General features: G+C 45.3%; 2 protein-coding genes across 4 annotated transcripts in view; both read right to left on the reverse strand.

The window, feature by feature from the left end:
* Window positions 1-631, reverse strand: part of RBFA (ribosome binding factor A (putative)) — a 15987-nt gene extending 15356 nt beyond the window's left edge. The window contains exon 1 of the mRNA XM_019544517.1: window positions 505-631. Coding sequence (XP_019400062.1) covers window positions 505-602 — 98 coding nt within the window. The 5' untranslated portion in view covers window positions 603-631. The remainder of the gene's footprint in view (window positions 1-504) is intronic.
* A 3762-nt stretch (window positions 632-4393) lies between these two features.
* Window positions 4394-19123, reverse strand: LOC109316462 (probable 2-ketogluconate reductase). Of its 3 annotated transcripts, none has more exons than XM_019544576.1 (6): window positions 19013-19123; window positions 10634-11018; window positions 8766-8937; window positions 5902-6080; window positions 5171-5267; window positions 4394-4763 (listed from the first exon to the last, which is right to left on the reverse strand). In XM_019544576.1, the coding sequence occupies exons 2-6, from the start codon at window positions 11013-11015 to the stop codon at window positions 4610-4612; spliced, it is 984 nt and encodes a 327-aa protein (XP_019400121.1). In that variant the 5' UTR covers window positions 11016-11018; window positions 19013-19123; the 3' UTR covers window positions 4394-4609. The 3 variants fall into 3 exon arrangements, with proteins under 3 accessions (XP_019400121.1, XP_019400130.1, XP_019400113.1); XM_019544585.1 differs by having other exon boundaries at window positions 10634-11037; window positions 19013-19109; XM_019544568.1 differs by lacking the exon at window positions 19013-19123 and adding an exon at window positions 15295-15471.
* Between the last annotated feature and the right edge of the window lie 127 nt (window positions 19124-19250).

Raw genomic sequence — 19250 nt, forward strand, 5'->3', positions numbered from 1 at the left:
GTGTCTGTGATTTTGGTGGCCTCCAGAGAAACGAACCGCTTTAAGCATCATCTGGGGTTTAAACGCATAAAAGACTCTAAAATAAAAACCGCACCAAAAATCATTCCCACCTCGTGGGGTTTGTAGCTTGTTTGTTTGGGGGGGGGGTTTGGGGGGGAGAGGGGGTTTGTACAAAAACACTTCCAGTCCCAAGCCGAGAAGGTAGAAAGCCAGATGAGGGGTGGATCCTGAGGGAGTGTCATCCTTCTCATGGCAGGGGAGAGCTCGACTTAGGACAACAGGCCACTTCCTGACCATGCCGAGCCGGCGCAGGCAGGCTCCCGAAGGGCAGTGCCACGGTGACATCATCAAGAGCGCCTCTGTGACGTCACAAGCACGCAACACCCCCGCGTTCCAGCCGCCCCGGGGCCTCCTCTGCTTGGCATCGCCGGGCTGCGGCAGAGGCCGGCCCGGGGGGGCTGCGTCGTGTCCCGGTCTGGGCTGGGGGGATCCCCGCGCACCTACTTGGTTTTGCGGAGGAATTTCTTGAGCAGGTTCCTGGAGCCGCCCAGGGCGGCGGAGACGTGCAGAGCCCGGCGCGCCCCAGCAGCCAGGCGCCACATGGCGCCGCGCCTGTCCCTCCGCCGACCGCGGCTGAGAGCCGGCGCAGCGCCCCCTGCGGGCACGGCGGGCCCGCCCCGGCTCCGCGCCGCCTCCCCTCCTCTGCCGGAGAGCTCGGCTTGGCTTGGCGTGGCGTGGATCGGGGTGTCTGGTCTCGCCCCAGGCCCCTTGTCCCGCAGGAAGTGCGTGCGAAGCAGCTAAGAAAATGTATTCAAGCTCATAAAAGATGTAAAAGAAAAAGAAGCCTAATAAAAGGTCTCACCTCTGAACCAAGAGTGTTTGCGTTTTGTGTTCCTCGTGTGAAGTAGCTGAATTATCTCTTTGCCTCAGCTGATTTCTTTTTTTTGTTTCTTTTTTTGTTTTTGTTTTTTTTGGGGGGGGGGTCTCAAGGACAAAGACTGAAGGCTGCCAAGGAGAGTGTAGCTAGATCCCCCTAGAGCTGCATTTCTCAACCCGTGGGTCACCACCTGAAAGTGGGTTGCAAGAGCATAGGAAAGGAGACTTTCAAAATGAATTCTTTCAAGGCGAAAAACGTGGGAAAGCCTTGCTTGCAGGCTGACAGCGTTCCAGCCTGCAAAGGGCTGCTTGGGGGCCCCGTATCGCACACCTCCTCCCTGCCCCTGGTACAAAGCAGGGTGAGAACTGCTGGTCTAGAGAGACCCAGTTCTATGCTCTCCCCCTGTAGCATCCACTCTTGGCCCTGTCAGAGAGGCTCTTGGGCTAGGTGGATCATTCATCTGACCCAGTATGGTGTCTTTTATGTTCTTACAGTTGTCCCTCACCTGTTCTGATGGGCATCAAATCTCAGACTAATCAGCCCCAGATGAGTAGAGTACTCTGCTTTTAGCCTGAGCAAGCCAAAGTCAGCATGTGCACAGCCATCCTAGCCCCCAGCCCCCATCTCTCACTTGGGCAGGACGGCAGCAGGGACCCTTGGATATGGCTTCAACTTGTTGCTCCATTCTGACCCAGTCCACTCAGCTCAAAGGAGAAACACCCCTTTGAAGCTCTGGCAACTAGATTGTAAGGGCTTTGGGGCAAGACCCAGCTTTTTTATTGTGTGTTTGTACACTGCTTAGCACAGCGATTCTCAAGCAGAAGGCCATGGCACCCTGGGGTGTCTTGAAATCCCTTCATGGGTGCTAGCAAGGTGCCATACAAAATTAGCACTGTTAGATGTACAAACATGATTCACAAGATAAACCCAGGGAGTGCATCCCTGCATGCCAGTGGCACAGCTGGTGCAGGGCTTCCAGGGGGAGGGCAGCAGGGCAGGGAGCCCTGAGCCTGCAGTGGGCAGCAGGCAACTCACATTGGCCCTGTGCAAAAATCTGGGGGGCCGGTGCCTCCCCCCTCATAGCCCTCCCCAGGAGTGTGCACAGCAGCAGGCAGCCATTCCCTGTCCCCTGGTCCCCTGGATGAGTCATGGGTCTCTCCCACTTCCTACCCCAGCCCCCATGAACTACCCTGGCTGGGCAGTGCCCTCAGACCCAACCCCTCCCTCCCTCCCTCACCATGGAAGCCTCAATCTGCCCCTCCTAGACTTTTACCTGCAGGCAGCTGGGGGAACTGCTCTCCACTGCTGACTGGGGCTATATTCTTGGCCATGTCCATATGTGCATGTGCACACATGCATGTGGCACCCCTTGCAAGCTGGAACTCTGCCAGCCTGCAAGAGGAAACACACCATTTCCTGCATTTTTCCGTGATGAACGGAAAACCCAGATCCTTGCACAATACTGGAAATCAAGGACAAATGCTGTCCTGGAGTCATGAAGCCTAGTACTGGGATTTTATGTTCCCATTTTGGGGACTGCCCCTTCCCAAAGGAGGCCAGGGCCCTGGGGGCCCCCATGTACTCGGCACCTATGGCACACACAAGCTTTGGTGCAGGATGAAGTACCCTGCTTTGGAGAAACTGCCATTTCCTTAGTTCTTCTTGTTCAGCCCCCGCCTGCTGGAGGAGCCAGGGGGGAACTAGAGAAGGGGAGACACTCTGGCCAGCAGCTAGAGCATCTCCCAGGAAGGCCGAGCCTCTGTGTCTGCCAGCACACGCTCCTGTGTGTGCCGTGCCACTTTTTTGCAGCATTTTTTTTTTACTACTGGGATTTCCCAGTAGCAAAATTTGTAGCACAGGGCGCATTTTAACGTGCCCGGTATGCAGTTTGTGTCACTGCAAAGAGGTCTGTAGCACCACAGACCGCACATGCCTGCACATCTGGTTCCCGCCAGAGATTTCATTCTAACCTGTTGCGGTCCTATCCAGGTCAAATATGAACTGAGTTTCCCTACATTTATTCTCCACCTATTTCTCACTTTTATGTGAAAGGGAAGTTAAGCTGCTGACTCCAAACAGCAGTAACACTGTTCTCTAGGTGGGCAGGAGACATTTGAAAGCTTGATATTTACTTTCCCTTCCCAGAAATATTGTATCAGTCATGACTCAGAACAACTGAGGCCTCCTCCTGGGAAGAAGACAACCAGAGTTGTCTCAGACAAAGCTGTGATTCTCAACCCAGGTGCTGCAAGATCCTTTTAAGGTTAATAGGCAATATAGTGCTGTTAGGGGTGCAAACACAATTCACAAAATAAGCCCAGAGATTTTGAAGAGGAATCCATACTATCAAAAAACATTCTGACCTCTTATGATCCTTCTGAGTTCTTTGCTACAGAAGAATTGTTCTATTATTTTTCTGTAGTCAAGAGCTAGGAGCTTGTATTTTCCAATGGGTGCCTTGATTCTAAAAAGATTGAAAACCACTGCCTTTGCACAGTGGGCACCTATGTACTTGTCACAATAGAAATAATACCCATCACGCAGTGAGCTTGGTGCTGCCAGGAAAGGAAGGGAGTGCTGTCTTACTGACGCACAGACCATCAATGATACAACAACATGGCTACGCTCACTACTAATGACCATTTGCACTGAATTTCATCTCAGACATGGGTGAATTTCAGTAGCACCTAGAAAGATCATTATTTAACTAGACTTAGAGAATACTTAAGAACACCTAAAAAGTGCATCTGTCACTTGCCCTACATGCATATGCAAGGGAATAAAGGGAGGGACTAGAATGTGCCCTTATCCTGATGTAGGATTAGCAGCCTGGGGACAAAGGAGAATAGGCACTGATGGTGTGCTGCTTCCCTACCATAGTACTGATCAATGGGGAGGGATGTAAAACAGGCAAAGCCTTTGCTTTATGATGCCCTCAGGCATTAATCAATGGAACTGAACCACCTAAAAAAGAAAAGAATGAAACTGTAGCAAAGGTGATCTGCAGAGGAAGTCTGGAGTGCCAGTTCAGGCCTGGCCTGCAGAGTTTTGTTTCTAGCACCACAACCCTAACCTGTACGCCTATGCCACAAAAATCTCACCTGTAGACACAATTTATGTACAGCTTTTGATGCGTCCACACGAGGTTTAACAAAATGAGCAAAATGTTCCTTATGTTGATAAGCTACATATCCACTGCTACTGTACCAGAGATTGCATTGTGTACGCTAATACTGTACTCAGCCGTGTTTCCTTCTATGTACTGTTCCTTGGGTGACATATCCCAAGTACTGACCCTTAGGATAAGTTACAAGCATTGCCAAGTCTAACCATTTATTAAAAACAACAGGCTACATTTTGCTGTGAAATGTATCCTTCTCTGTGAAAAGCACTACAATACAGATTGCCTTACTGTGGTTAAACTTGTTTTCATTTGTCTGTTGTGCTAGAATGCTGTAGGACAACTCAAAGGATGCAATCAAAATAAAGTTCACCGACATCCAGACTCAGCAGGCATGCAGCCAAGTTACTCATTCATGTTAAGCTTAGGATGAAGTACTTCATGATTTTCATGAAGAATTTTTTATAGTTAAATCAAAAAAAAATTAAAACCAAATATTTTACTTCTACATGTTATTGTTTAATACGCATAAACTAATTATATATGTAAGATTCAAATTAGTATTTCCTTTTATTAATATAAACACTAGCTATTGCCAGATAGAAGTCATATTAAGGAAATACTTCATTAGGGATAGGAAGACCATTAAGAGCAGAAAATATATTTTCAACTATACTCTTCATCATGAGCCACCGTGCCTGTTTAGTAGCAGTTCCAATGTGAGGAGTAATTATAATGTTCTTTAGTTTTAACAAAGGATGATCTCTGGAAAAAAAGAAAAATAGAAACATTAGAGATGAAATTCAAGCTTGTATTAGTTCTTTTCATTATTATTATTGTTACATTTTTATATATAATTATTGCTTGGTTAAAGCATATACAGAGTGGACTTAACTGCTATACTCCAATCCTGATCCTACAGCTTTTAGGCAGCAACATTCCTGAAGAAGTTTACATAAATTGTGTTTATTTAAAAGGACTGTTGCCTTGGGGTCTAGGTTGCTAATCCTGCCAAATCTGTGTATATAGGCAGTCCTGTTGATTTACATGAGATCAATATATTAATATTAATAAAACATGATGCAGCTTCTCGTTCATGTGAGTACTCAGACTTACTTATTTCAAACTTTGTATGCACCCACTATTTGACTACTGATTTGACTATTTTCTACCTTGGCAGAGGTTCAGGGTAAGTCACATCCAGTGCAGCAGCCTTGATAACTTTATTCTGAAGTGCTTCCACCAGTGCATCTTGATCAATCACTGGGCCTAGATTACAGGAACAAAATCTACTAAATAAAAAATGCTGTAATGTACACTTTGATATATCAATCTATTTCCACCTCTGTCAGAAAAAGTACTGATTCTGAAATTTGGCAATAAAATTACAAATAAAAGGTTTTATACTAAAATTCCAAGGTTCTAGATGAGAAAAGTACTTTTTAAATAGATGATACATAAGTTTTGCTTATTGGATAAATCTGTCTTTAACAGTAAGCTTCAGAGGTAATTTTTTTAACTGTTTGGTCAAAGCTGATAGAACAATTTAACCTTCCTGCTGTGCCTATTACCCCAAACTCCTGGAAGAAACACTGCTGCTATTAGTCATGATTCTACAGACTATTTAAATCTATGAATTACTTTAACCAGAATAATCCTATCCATAATTTCCCAAAGCACTTACTGCCGTACTTCATTTTAAGCATGCAAATTTCCACTGTATTCTAACAGGAGTACTCGTATGCTTCAATTTATGAATGAGTTCTAAGCGTTTTGCTGAATCAGGGCTATAGACAGAAATTTTACAGAAAAATTCTACCTGGCATTAGGGGTTGATTTTTTTCCAGAGACCTTTCAATTTAAAAGAGAGTTGCACTTGGCAAACAGTTATCCTGTACCCTACCTCTGCAGATGTTAATGAGAGTAGCAGTGGGTTTCATCAGCTCTAGTTCTCTTTTCCCAATCAGTTTGTGTGTCTGAGGTGTCAGGTTCACAACCAACATCACAAAATCTGACTGCTGGAGCAAGTCTTCCATTTTTTCACAAAAACAAGCACCAACAGCCTGCTCCTCTTCCTCCTTTCTGAGGGAAAGCAAAATTCAATTCCAGTGGTAAACAGCAAATACTGGAGGAGTTTCAAATTAGGGATGTAAATACTAATTAATTAAGTACCAATTTAAACTCCCCTAATGTTATCAGTTAAACATGTATCTACTGGGGACCAGCTCCCACCTGTACTCACTTGTTCTCTGGGCAGCAGCAGTGGGCTGGGAAGGTCCCTCACCTACTGTTGGCATCCATGTGCAGCTACCCAGGGGCAAGGGCTGCAAGTGGCTGCGCTGGGGTCTGCAGAGCCCTGGCCCAGCTTACTGCCAGCAACATGTACATGTGTGCTTCAGGTGGACAGCAGGGAAAGGGCCAGGCTATTATGACTCCACAAGAAAGATTGGGCCCCTTGCTGCTCCCCTACCGCATCCCTGCCATACAAGGTACAAGTACCTGCTACTCCCTCCCTCCTCCCTGCCAGCCCTGCCACCTTTAGGGGCACTGTGCTGCTTCCCTTCTCCCCATTCCTGCTGGACTACTCCCAGCCTGGCACTAAATGATAACCAGTAAGGTAGTACTGTTTATACAGTTAAATGTTGAAACATTTAACCATTCACAGCCCTGGTTCAAATCTGTATTACAAAACACATCTTTATTCCCTTGCTCTCCCAAAGTATGAATAATTGGTCAATAACTTATTTGCTGTTCAGTAAGGGGTCACGTAAGTATCCTCTATCTCAGAGGCTCTCAAACTTTCTTATTGCGTACCCCCTTCCAGATTTACCAGCTGCCCATGTATAACCCTACCAGCATATAGTTTATATTGTAACCCCTTAAATGCCAGTTATTCTAATGAAAATTAAATCTGCTGTTACACAATTTCTCCTGCATATTCCCCAGAGATGTCTTGGGCACATGTGCCCCAGGGGCACATGTACCACAGTTTGGGAACCCCTGCTTTCTAACTGCTTCTCAACCTTTTTAGACTCAAGACCCCTCAGAAAATGCCAGCTTTTAGCTTTCACTCATTTTTTAACTACGGACAAATAGAGAAATTCTGTTGCAAAAAACTCAGAAAGACCACCATGGATTCATAGATGTTAGGGGCTGGAAAGGATCTCTCAATATCATCAGGTCCAGCCCCCCTGCGCTTGGGCAGAAAAGACTCCTGGGGTCAGATGACCCCAACAAGATGAGCATCCAGACATTTTTTTAAGATACCCAGAGTAGGTGATCGTACCACCTCTGGCGGAAGTCTATTCCAGACCCTAGATACTCGAGCTGTACAGAAGTTTTTCCTTACATCTACTGTAATCTAAAGTGGTCTGCTAGCAATTTATGACCATTGGTCCTAGTCTTCCCCTGGGGAGCCCTGGTGAACAGACATTTTCCCGGTCCCTGATATGCGCCCTTTAGGCTCTCTCAAGTTCTCTCTGAGTCTTCTCTTCTCCAGGCTGAATAGACCCAAATCTCTCAGCCTCTCATTGTACAGCATTGGAGAAAATATTGTAAAAGTTCTCTTCGGTAGAAATGAAAGTTCATATTTCAAAGGATTTCACAGAGGAGTCAATAGAAATATGAATTTTCATTTCTACCCAGAAGAACTTTTACAAACTTTTCTCCAATGCCTGATGAAGGGTGTTTGTGCCTGAAAGCTTGTAATTAAAGAGATTTTTTTGCAAAAATCATGTTGGTCTAATAAAAGATATGTCTACTATGAGTCCTGATTGCCTTTTGCCAGTCTGTGGAGTTAGTGCCTGACCCACAGCAAACTGCACTGTTCTAAAGAGCCTCAAAAGTTGTTCTCTTCCAAGAGCTAGGATACCAGCTTCCTTGTGAAGTTTCCTGGCTAGGATAAAACTTAGTGTATGGAAGTAAGAAATGAAAAGAGGAGATAAACAAATGCAAACAATTGAACAAAGGCAATTCTGATGAAAGAGATTGCAGCCAGGGACCTTATTTGGGGATACTAGAGATGTCCGGAAGGTTGCCAGTGTCTCACTGTGTCATTTACCACCATCCACAATTATGTCTCATCTTTTAGACACTAAGTTCTTCAAGGCAAAGACTGTCATTTGTTGAATGTCTGTATAGTGCCAAGCACGAGGCCCCAACACTACAATGCAGATGTAGTAAAATAGATACCCTTGTCATCACAGCTTCTGGCTCTGACATGAATACCTTCCCATCTCAAACAATTTTCATTTTCTGTGTCTGCAATATAGGTGCAGGCACAATGGAAAGAGGGGATTTATGCTATTTATATTAGGGAAAGTTTCCATAAGTGGTCTATAGACTACAGTTGATCCACAGAGTACTAGCAGGTCACATGCTACTGATTTCTTTATTTTTAGCTGCCTCAGGGTCAAACCACCTGCTTCTATTCAGGTCTCATGCTATGCACTGACTGAACCATCTCCCCTTTTCACACTCTATTAAGGTGTGGTCTATTCTGAAAAGGTTTGTGAACCTCTGATTTATAGGAAGAACAGCAATTCATGCACATTTCTATTCCTTTCTGCTTTGGCCCTAAATTGAACATAAAATAAAACAAGTCAGAACTGTTTCTCACTGCTTAGAATTAAAATAAAAAATAATCAAAAAGGGCCTAAACAACAATGCTGCTGATATCATGTCACTACATCCTCATCCCATTCGGGACAAGAAAAATATTTGATAATGAGAGCTACAGGTAATCTTGAAAAGCAGGTGCACTTTCACCTCCGGTTCCTGTTGTGATACAGAATTTTCATGTCAAACGCTTTAGCCCGCTTGGCCACTTTATAGCCAATCCTGCCCATTCCAATGATCCCAAGGGTAGCCCCAGTGACATCCTCTCCCAGCCAGTCAGCAGCAAACTGCTCAGTGTCTGGGGAAACTGTGATCTGACATCCTAAAAAAAATAAAAACAAATATTATGTGAGTAGTATGGTTCCAAGCCTCCATATAACTCTACTTTTAGTCATAAGCTACCATGGGAGTAGAGGACCACCTTTTGACCATAAAACACAATGTTGCATTAGCCGGCAGGGCTCTTGACTTAATTACATGCTCAGGACAGTATAAATCTCCAACTCCTACTGGGACAGAGTAAGGGAATGGAATGAGACACTAGACTTAACCTCCTTTTCACGTTCAAAACAAAACTGCCAGCCTTCTTGGGCTCTGTAAATATTGTCAACCCTTCAACTGATACCTGAGCCAATGTAGCTTCTATTCAGTATGGCTGGTCATCAGAAGCTAAGCCACATCTGTAAGATGCTGTGGACACTACATAGCATAGCTGATGAAATATAGGTACTAGTACCACTGTAGGACTTTCAGTGGAACCAAAGATTCTCCATTTCCTGGAGGCTCCAGGATACTTCGCTGCCACCAGGCTCTTCTGCAGATATACAAAAGGCAGCAGACAGAAGAGACACAGAGCAGGGAATACCAGCTGCTGGGGAACCAGTTGATATCAGTCTTGGAGGCAGAGTTCATTGCTCCCTGAAAAGCTTTAGGAGATAAATCCTAAATCTTTGGGTGGGTGGAAAAGGGATCGTATCTGTCTTACTGCTATTTTTGTTTGGGAATTGTACACATCACATGTGTAGGTAAATTTCTTGTGGCCCCCTCTACACATTACATTTACGCTACAATTAACATGTTAAATCACAGCATAAATGGCAAAGGTGTTATATGTGCACCCAGTTTAAGGTGTCATAAAATGGCAAATCAGCCATGACAATGTTCTATGTACAATCATTTTTATGGCTGGTTTGTATGGTGCCTTAAGTTAAATATGTGGCAGGTCTGGGGCCCAGGCTGACAATCAGCTGATTGTTGGTGCCAGGACGGGACTGTATTGGGGTCTGAAATCACCCCTGCTGATCATCAGCCCTGGACCCAGATCTGTGGGCACCTGGCTTCAACTTGCCAGACCAGGATCATGAATCTGAGCTCCCCCTGCACTGACAGTAGAAAGGGTATGATTCGGATCTGATCCCCAATCCCATAATCATACCTCTTCCTGTTGTGATTGTTGAAAGCCACTTTAGCAAAATGCTTAGCATAAGCAATATCATTTTGTGCCCTGACATAACTAATACAGCTAACTAAAAGGAAAGCAAGTGGGTCACAGTTTAGGGTGACCTTTTTATAATTTAATCTATCTCAGTAAAAAAGTTAAGAGGATGTGGTTTAGCAGTTTGAGACATCAGGGTGCAGATGGCAGCCTAACAGGAAAATGACCACCGTAAAAGGTAATTGGTAAATATTTACACTTTAACCATATAAGACATACAGAAGAGAACTGTAAAAAAGTATATAAAAATGAAGGAAAAATGGAATACTCTCACCAGTCATTTCATTTCCATTCACCCTACCCCTTAACTAAATTTAGTACAACCCAGGAAGCAGATCCCATGGCACCTTTAAATGAACATGTGCCAGGGACCTGTGAGATGTTTACATTCATTTTTCTCCATACCTTACTTTTTGTGCACACACATTTTACTCTTAATTTTGCATTAACATATATTTTATATAACAACTTCTAAGAAGTCATTTTATATTTTAAAAAAATACCAAACAATATGAATTGTTACCTTCTACCAATCTCCTGGAAGATGCTAGCATTAAAGCCATGCCCAGGTCTGCAGTGGCATTAGACACAGCAAGCGGAGTGTTGGTCACTTTCACTCCAAAGCTAGAGATCAGTTTCAAGTCCAAGTGATCCACTCCTGCTCCGAAGTTTGCTATGATCTTTAAGTTAGGAAGGCTCTGGAGCAGCTCCCGGTTAACAGCTGGCTTTTGCCACCATATATAAATAGCTTTGATCTTTTCACCAAGATATTTTTGGTTTTCAGGAAATTCCTTCATGGCAACAAGGTTAAAATATTTCTTCATAAACTCCATGTGCTCCAAATATACTCCATGTGGCCCTCCTATAGTGTCTGTCAACACATAAGGCAGCTCCTTCTCTTCCATGACCTAGAAAAGGGATGAAAAAGCAGTGTTTTCATAAGTAACATTTCCCCATGTGTTTTGTTTCAAGCAGTTCAACAGGGCCGTTATGCAACCATTTTCTAGTTTAAAGTCCAAACTATATCAATCTTATTTCTTCTGAAAATCTGTTGCTGTACTATTCTGTAGGTAGTTGTAACAAGCCCTCATCCCTGGGGGGAAGGGGGGTGGCTGTGATACCCCCTGGCGGCTGCTCAGTCCTTGCCTAGCCAGCTGTTTTTTGCACACTCTCCTTCACTTGCCCGCCAGGCCTTGGTTTTATTGTCTTTTAGAAAAAGGGAGGCTACCCCAGGGCTTCCCACGTCAGATCTCCTCTTGTGAACACAGATCCACAGATTCATAGATTGCAAGGCTGGAAGGGACCTTGGAAGATCGTCGGGTCCAGCCCCCTGCACTGGGCAGGAAAGACAGGTGGGGTCAGGTGACTCCAGCGAGGTGATTGTCCAGTCTCCTCCTGAAGATTTCCAGGGTAGGCAATTGCACCACCTCTGGAGGGAGTTTATTCCACAGTCTGGACATGTTAACTGTGAAGAAGTTTTTCCTAATGTTGAGTCTGAAATGGTCTTCCAGGAGTTTGTGGCCATTACTCCTGTTTTTCCCCAAGGGTCCCCTGGTGAACAAGTGGTAAACCACTAACAAGCCCCCTCTCAGCCTTCTCTTTTTCAGGCTGAAGAGTCCCAGGTTCCTCAGCCTTTCCTCATATGGCTTGCTGTGCAAGTCTCTAGTCATACGGGTGGCCCTTCTCTGGACTCTCTAAAGTTTTACCATGTTCTTGTTAAAGTGCAGCGTCCAGAACTGGACACAGTACTCCACTTAGGGTCTCACCAGTGCTGAGTAGAGGGAAAGAATAACTTCCTTGGTTTTGCTGGAGATGCATTGATTGATGCATGCCAGAGTATTATTTGCCCTACTGCCAACAGCATTGCACTGCCAGCTAATATTCATACTGTGGTCTATTATTATACCCAGGTCCCTTTCATCTGTGGTACTGATCAGTTTGGTGCAACCAAGCCTGTAGGTGTGTAGGGGATTGTTCATCCCCAGGTGGAGCATTTTACATTTCTCAGTGTTGAATTTAATCTGGTTCCGACTCGTCCAACTTGCTTGCCTGTCTAGATTCACCTGTATCTGTAGCTTATCTTCAAGTATGACTATACTTCCCCATAACTTGGTGTCATCCGCAAACTTGGTCAGTGAGCTCTTCACCCCCATATCCAAATAACTGATAAAGATGTTGAAAAGTACTGGACCGAGCACCAACCCCTGTGGGACACCACTGGCCACTTCTTGCCAGGATGACACAGATCCATTCATTAGGACTCTCTGGGTCCTACCCTGTAGCCAGCTTCATACCCACGTAACTGGCTCACAAGTAAGCTCACAATCCTCCAGTTATCTTGTGAGAACACTGTGGGATACCAGATCAAAGGCTTTTTAGAAGTCAAGGTATACAATGTCAACCTCCTTTCTCTTATCCAGGTGGTAAGTTACCTGATTGTAAAAGGAAATGAGGTTGGTAAGACAAGACCTGCTCACGATGAAGCCATGCTGGCTGTCATGCAGAATCCTACCTTCTGCAAGCCTATCACACATAGACTCCTTAATGAATTTTTCCAGGATTTTCCCTGGGATAGACGTTAGGTTAATTGGCCCATAGTTATTATGTCCATGCTCATTGCCTTAAGGGTTAATTATGTGGCTCTGACCTCCCCTTTACACCATGCCCATGCTTCAAAGATGTTATCCATCTGTCAGATCACTCCCTTGTAAGGGTCTTGGCCCACTTGGCCTCTGTCTCTGCTTTCTCACTGTGTCACCTAGCTCAGGATCCGCTGTTTCAGACCCAGCTTCTGGGCTTCAGCCCTAGCCTTGCCCTATTGGGCTCTGGCTTAGCCCTTCTTGGGCTTCGGCCCGCTGGTCCCCAAACTCTGCCCTGCTCCAGGCACTGGGCCCCCTGGCCATGCCTTGAGCCTGCCCCTAACAGGACTCAAGGCAATCACATGCCCCTAGGGCACTAATAGGACCTCCAAGACCCCTCACAATCCCTTCCACAAACCATCAATAATAAGCTGTAACAAAAGCTTAGGTATAGGTGTACCCAATGACAGCAATATCTAGCTGCCTTGCAGTCAGGCTCCCCCTTACTTAGGCTGTGCTCCTTTCGTAAGGCACCAGTATTCAGCTAGCAGTTCAGAGAGGAGCTCTAAGTCAGCTTGACATTCCCCCAGCAGCCTCCCTGACACAAAGCTCTTTATCCAGCAGCTTGCAGGGTGAGACTGCCATGCCTCAAGCCTGGCCACCTTCTGGTCAGGTGGCTCCCCAGCCACCTGCAGGGATTTCTCCCTGGGTTCTAATGAATGACTGATGCCATTGTGATTCCTGATCTAGCAGTGTCCTGCTGCTTGAGTTGGGCATTGCCCTGTGGGCTTATTTGTGGTCTGCCAAACCTGCAGTAAGCAGTCATGGCCTCAGGTCTCCAGCTGCCTATTTCCTGCCAGCCAGCTAGCTCTAGGCTGAGATATCCTGACTGGCAGCAGATGCAACCCTTTACCATGATGGGACTCTCCCCTGCCTGGGCAGCAGGGTTTTACCATTGCCTGGCTTCTCTACTCACAGTTTTTTCTTCATAAAGTAACAGGGGTCACGAGCTTTCTGTTACAGTAGTCCAGTATGTGCAGAGTTTTGTTACTATGGCAAAAATGGATTGTATGCCATGCTACAAACAGTATATTCTGACATCCATACATGAAAAACAACAAGATAAAATTTAACAGAAAGAGTTAAACAATATCTATGTAGAGGTCAAAGTCAGAGTTTTGTGGGTTAAAAGGAATCTGTGAACTCACAGATCTGTGATTTATTTCTCACTTATGTAACTCAACTTAATGAATTTGAACAACAGTATCTAGAGTTATAATTTAATCTAACACAATTAGTCTATTTATAGTATATGGGGACTGAAGTTACGGCACCAGTTTATTTTGTATCTAAAATTACTTTCAATGGGAAAAAAATCACAGTGCAATATATTGATGTGTCTGCAATCTGCTTACTCTTGAAAGATCTGCCATTTGAAACTCAACTACATTTATTAAAGACAGACGAGCTAAATGTTATTCTTTCTCCATTTTTGTAGGGATAAAGTTGAAACAATGTTTGGGGTAAAAACAAGCACAATTTATAAACTGTATCGCTAAAGACTGGTTAAAAACATAAATAAGGTTAACTGCACCAGAGCCTTTGAAAACAAACGCATCATTATATTAACACCTCCTGGGGGAGAAAATGCAAAAACAACACCATTCAAAACTCCAGTAAATCAGACACAAGTCATAACAAAAACCATAACTTTTTTAACACGATGCTTCATAGGTGGCTTCTAGGATATGTACAGAAGTTGCTTTCTTTTGCCATGTAAAGCATTTTATTGCTGTGATTTAACAGAAGTGCATGGCTTTACAGCACTTTAAAAATGGGTCCAGTGCTTTAAATTAAACCTTGTTAAATCAGGTATTAAATTTGCAGTGCTGTATTTTACAGCACTTTAGCAACCTACAGTGCTTTAAATAATTTCTATATGCTGGTCACATTTCTGGTGACTCTGCCAGTATCCCATGGGCTTTGTGAGCTTGGTTAGTGCTCCCCAGCACACACCCACATGCACATACCCACAGACACACACACATGCATGCACACTCTCCGCCACACAGACATATGCCCCACCGCCACCTCCTCCTGAACCCCTGTGTGGCTGGGGACCACAGGCTTGAAGCAGGCACAGGAAAGAGCTGTACAGTAGTGGGACACACGCACACACCCTGAGACCCTTCATAGCTGAGGACCAGATGCTTGGAGTTGGATTGTCAGCCTAGGTGAGAGCTGCTGCTCAGCCTGTAGCAGAAGCTGTGCCTGCTCCCAGCGTGGGAGGTGGGGGAGAAAGTAAGGGTAGGATGAGAAGGTGAGTGACAGCCTCTTATCCCAACTCTGCCTCCTCCACTGGTCTGCTGCTGTCTACAGTCTTCTGTTGCCCCAGGTGGCTGTGGAGTACCCCCTGCTTCTTAGCCTGAAAAATGCAGGGAGGCTCAGAGGCCCTCTCTACCAAACACTGCACTTCTGTCATGTTTAAAAGCACTGTAACTTTATAGTGTTATAAAAAGGTGCTCCAAATTACATCACTGTAAAACATGCATGGAACACATCTGTAGACACCCATAGCTCCTGGAAAAATTTTAAAAGCACTTACAATTTTCACAGTCAGCCTGCAGATGGAGCTGAAGAGACTCAAACACCTTAGAACAAGGGGTGCCAACCAGGGGGTACTTGGGAAGGCCCCAGAGGGTATGCAGCAGCGGTGCAGAGAAGTGGGGGCACTTCCAGTTTTGCTTCTGGTTTTGCCTCCCCACCTCCACCCCCGGCACATTGACTGGCCAGGGGACTCCCTGCTTCTCAACCAGCTGCCAGGGGTACACCAACCAAAAAAGGTTGAAAATCCCTGCTTTAGAATACAGGGTTGTAGGTTGTAGCCATGTTGGTCTAAGGACGTAGGCAGACAAGGTTCTTTGCGTGAATCTGATGCCTTTTATTAGACCAACTTAAATAGTTGGAAAACAATTATTAAGCAAGCTTTCGGGTTCAAAAACCCTTCGTCAGGCTAAGGAAGTTTCAGCAGTTGGTGTGTGCTCTTCCTGGGTGGAATGAAAAGCAAAGAAGCCAGGGGCCAGGTTGGTCTGCATACAAGACAGGTAGTCAGTAAAAATGTAGATTGAGGAGTCAATGGGTGAGGGACAGGTGGGAGGGGAGGTGGGGGCGGAAAGGGAGAGAAGGGGGATGAATAGTGGAGAGATACCTAGGGAGTCAGATGTCAAGCAGGTTATAATGTATCATAAATCCAATGTCTATATTTAGTCCATGATTTTTAGTATCCAGGAGGCTGATGAAGTGGAGTTCATAGGCTCATCTCTGGGAAGTGTTTTGTAAGTTTTGTTTGAGGATCAGGACCAAGAGATTGGAGAGAGAGTGGTTTTCTAGTGAGAAATGTGCCTCCATAGGTAACTGGGTATTCCTGTCTTTGACAGATTTCCGGTGTGCATTCATTCTGATGTGCAGTTGTTGTTTGGTCTCTCCTACATATTTTGCATCAGGGCATTTGGTGCATCGGATGAGATACATTACATTTCTGGAGGTGCAGCTGTAAGATCCAGGAATGCTGATGACTCTGTTGTGAGGTGTAGTAGTGGTGGTGGAGACGTGTTGGCAGGTTTTGCATTTCTTGTCATGGCATGCTCTGGATCCTTTTGGTGTGTTCTGGGCTTGAGGAAGTTTGCTTCTGGTGATGAGGTCAGCGAGGTTTGGTGCTTGTTTGAAGGCTAGGATGTTGGACCCTGGGAAGATCTCTTTAAGAATAGGGTCTTTTTTAGTATGGGTTGCAATTGTTTGGGGATTTTCCGTACAGGTTCAAGGGAGGGGTGATATGTCATAACCAGCGGTGTGCGATTTATGGGGGGTTTTCTTCTGTACTGCAGCAGTTCTTCCCGTGAGCTGAGTTTTTCATTGTCACTTCTTCGGCCCATGGCCCAGGGCAAAGGAGCCTGCATGGGTCCCCACTCCCTGTACCCCAGCAAGCGCACTAGACCATGCACATTTGATTAACCATCATATTTGATGCCAGATAACAAAGCTTTTACTACCCTCCCGCAGAGTTTTTTTGTGTGTGCAGCAGCACGCGTGTAGATGCTGACTGGGCTGGCATAAGGGTGCTTCAGTGTGGGGGCTGCCTGCTGCCTAACCCTGTCCTGAGGTACCCTCATGCCCCAGCCAGCCCCCTCCACTGTTGGAGCAGCCCTGGGCTGGCAGGCTGACAGCTGGAGTCCTGTCAACCGGGGCTGATCTGACCGGGCTTCCTATGCCGTGCATGAATAAACTCCGGAGTTGATTGCTCTGGAGTTAATTACTCCTGGGCATACGCTTAAACAGTGCACCTGGGGGAAAAAAACTCTGGAACAATAAACTCCAGAGCTTATTCATGTGCACTAATTGCAGATGTAGACACATCCACTGTGAGCAATGCTACCTCTAGATTTTTGTAAGAAGGGAAGAGGCAGACTGGCTAAAGGCAATACTGTGTGGAGCCCATAGTGGTTGAGAGAAGGAGAAAAACAAGAGGACCTTGGCTATTACAGAGACAAATTATCTTTGATATTCACAGGACTAGGAAACTGGGATGAGTCTGGTTAAATTCAGAGGAAAGGAAGGGAAGTAGCTGCTGAAGTATCCCAGCAAGGTGCACAGAGATGCTTCTGAAAAGCATGTCAAGGATTTCTTAGGGTGATTTCTTTTATGGATCAACTTGCTTAGGAACACACCTAGCGGCAGATATTTAAAGAGATGAGCTTGTATCCGAAACTCTGAATTTAAACCACCTATACCCAGTGTCAGAACCAAATTTGAATGAGATGCTGGATAACACAGTGTTAAGCACAGACATGCATGGACAAGTAAGTGGAAAATCCCCAGAGGGCTAGTGAGCATGCCCAGCACATGCCCCATACTTGTCCATCATAAAAGTTCAGTGAGGTAATCTGAATTGGCACTACGCGCATGCCTAGACATGCACCAGAATGGACTAGAACTTTCCAAAAGGGGAGCTATCTGATTGGCCACTCGAAACATATTTAAGGCCAGTGAGTCTCCACCCCCAGCGGAGACCAGACCCGACCTGAGCAGAGACTGCCTCAGGAGAGCCTCTTAGAACCCTGGTTTGCTTCCCAGAGTTCCACTGGTCTCCCCGCCACCGTCGTATCCCGGCGTACCCCTTCCTAGAAAACAGTCGTCTCGTCTCGACCATTCGTTATCGATCATCGTTTACTTGTTCACGTTCCGGTTATCTTTGACTCGTTTCGGCCACTTGTTCTCAATTATCCGTTCGTTCTCTCGTTATTCATTTACTACGTTCTGGCCTCGTTTTCTCATTCTACGTTTTCGATCAACTCGTTATTCGACTCGTACCTGTTCATCGACTTCGTTCCTGTTACCGACTCGGCACCGTTTCTCGTTCACCGTTATCGTATTGTCGTATTACTGTAACCAAGTTTGACCAGCCTACGCTACATTACCGTCTCAGTGGCGTAAGTAAACAATAAAAGCATTCTGTTTTGAAACCGCATGCGTCACGCCCACTCTGACTCCTCGCCACTAATCCCACCTGTTCGATCCGTACTTGGCCCCACCGTGACACCGGGGTGCTCAGCTCCAATGCCCAGTTCCATCAGCATCTAGGCTTTCCAGGTCAGGTCCTGTGTCTAATATTTCCAAGTTTTTTCCTTGTACAATATCTGAGTTCCCCTATATAGGCAGGGTTTTTTGTTATTGTTTTTTTAATTACTGGTACTTAGTTTCAAATCTAGTGGGGAGGGAGACAGGACTCCAGAAAGATACAGAAGGAAGACTAGTTTCAAGTGGAGGATCTTTTTGTAATTTTAAATTAGAGAACACTGTGATATTAGAGATAAGTTGGACTTCACACTCTTCTGAGACTGCTATGTCATCAGTTGAGGAGACTCATGACCCACAAAGCTTGTTTCTGAACAATATGATAGCTACAGAACAGCAGCAGGAGAAGGGCTAAAAGGCCACTTAAAACGTCATTTTAAAACATCAACTTCTTCACAGTAAGGGTGGCCAAAATTCGGAATGGGCTTCCAAGGGAGGTGGTGCTCTCCCCTACCTTGGGGGTCTTTACGAGAAGGCTGGATAGGCATCTGGCTGGGGTCATCTGTCACCAGTGCTCTTTCCTGCCTAGGCAGGGGGTTGGACTTGATGATTTGAGGTCCCATCTCACCCTAGCATCTATGAATCTATGAATCATGCCCTTCTTGAGATACATGGTCTGCTAGCAAGCTGAGAGCATTCCATTTGCCATCTGCAGAATGACTCGGAAGTCGTTTGAAACAAATAAAAGTTACCTCTTTAGAAGCACTTCTTGCAGATATTTCAGAGAGCTGTGCTGAGCAGTTTGCCTTTTCTGTTCTTGCTGTGAATCCGAAGTGCAGAATCAGGAAGTTGCAAGGAAAGATGACGTTCAGCCCCGCCCAAATTCCAAACCTTGGAAGCTCTAGAATGAAAGATTAGAGCTGATTGCTGGGAAGCAGAGCAAGCAGTGAGAGGGAGTAATTTTCATAGTTTCATAGTTTCTAGGGTTGG

The sequence above is a fragment of the Crocodylus porosus genome, unplaced genomic scaffold, assembly GCF_001723895.1.
Source record: "Crocodylus porosus isolate Cpor-Errol unplaced genomic scaffold, CroPor_comp1, whole genome shotgun sequence".
Classification (NCBI taxonomy): Eukaryota; Metazoa; Chordata; order Crocodylia; family Crocodylidae; genus Crocodylus; species Crocodylus porosus.

Excerpts from the sequence above, each read along its gene's own strand:
- LOC109316462 (XM_019544568.1), bottom strand. The coding sequence starts at position 15,471 with ATGTGCCGGGGGTGGAGGTGGGGAGGCAAAACCAGAAGCAAAACTGGA. Across the intron at positions 6,081-8,765 it reads TATCACAACAGGAACCGGAG|AAAGGAGGAAGAGGAGCAGG; the intron begins GTGAAAGTGCAC and ends GCTTTCCCTCAG. Across the intron at positions 5,268-5,901 it reads TCTCATTAACATCTGCAGAG|GCCCAGTGATTGATCAAGAT; the intron begins GTAGGGTACAGG and ends CCTGTAATCTAG.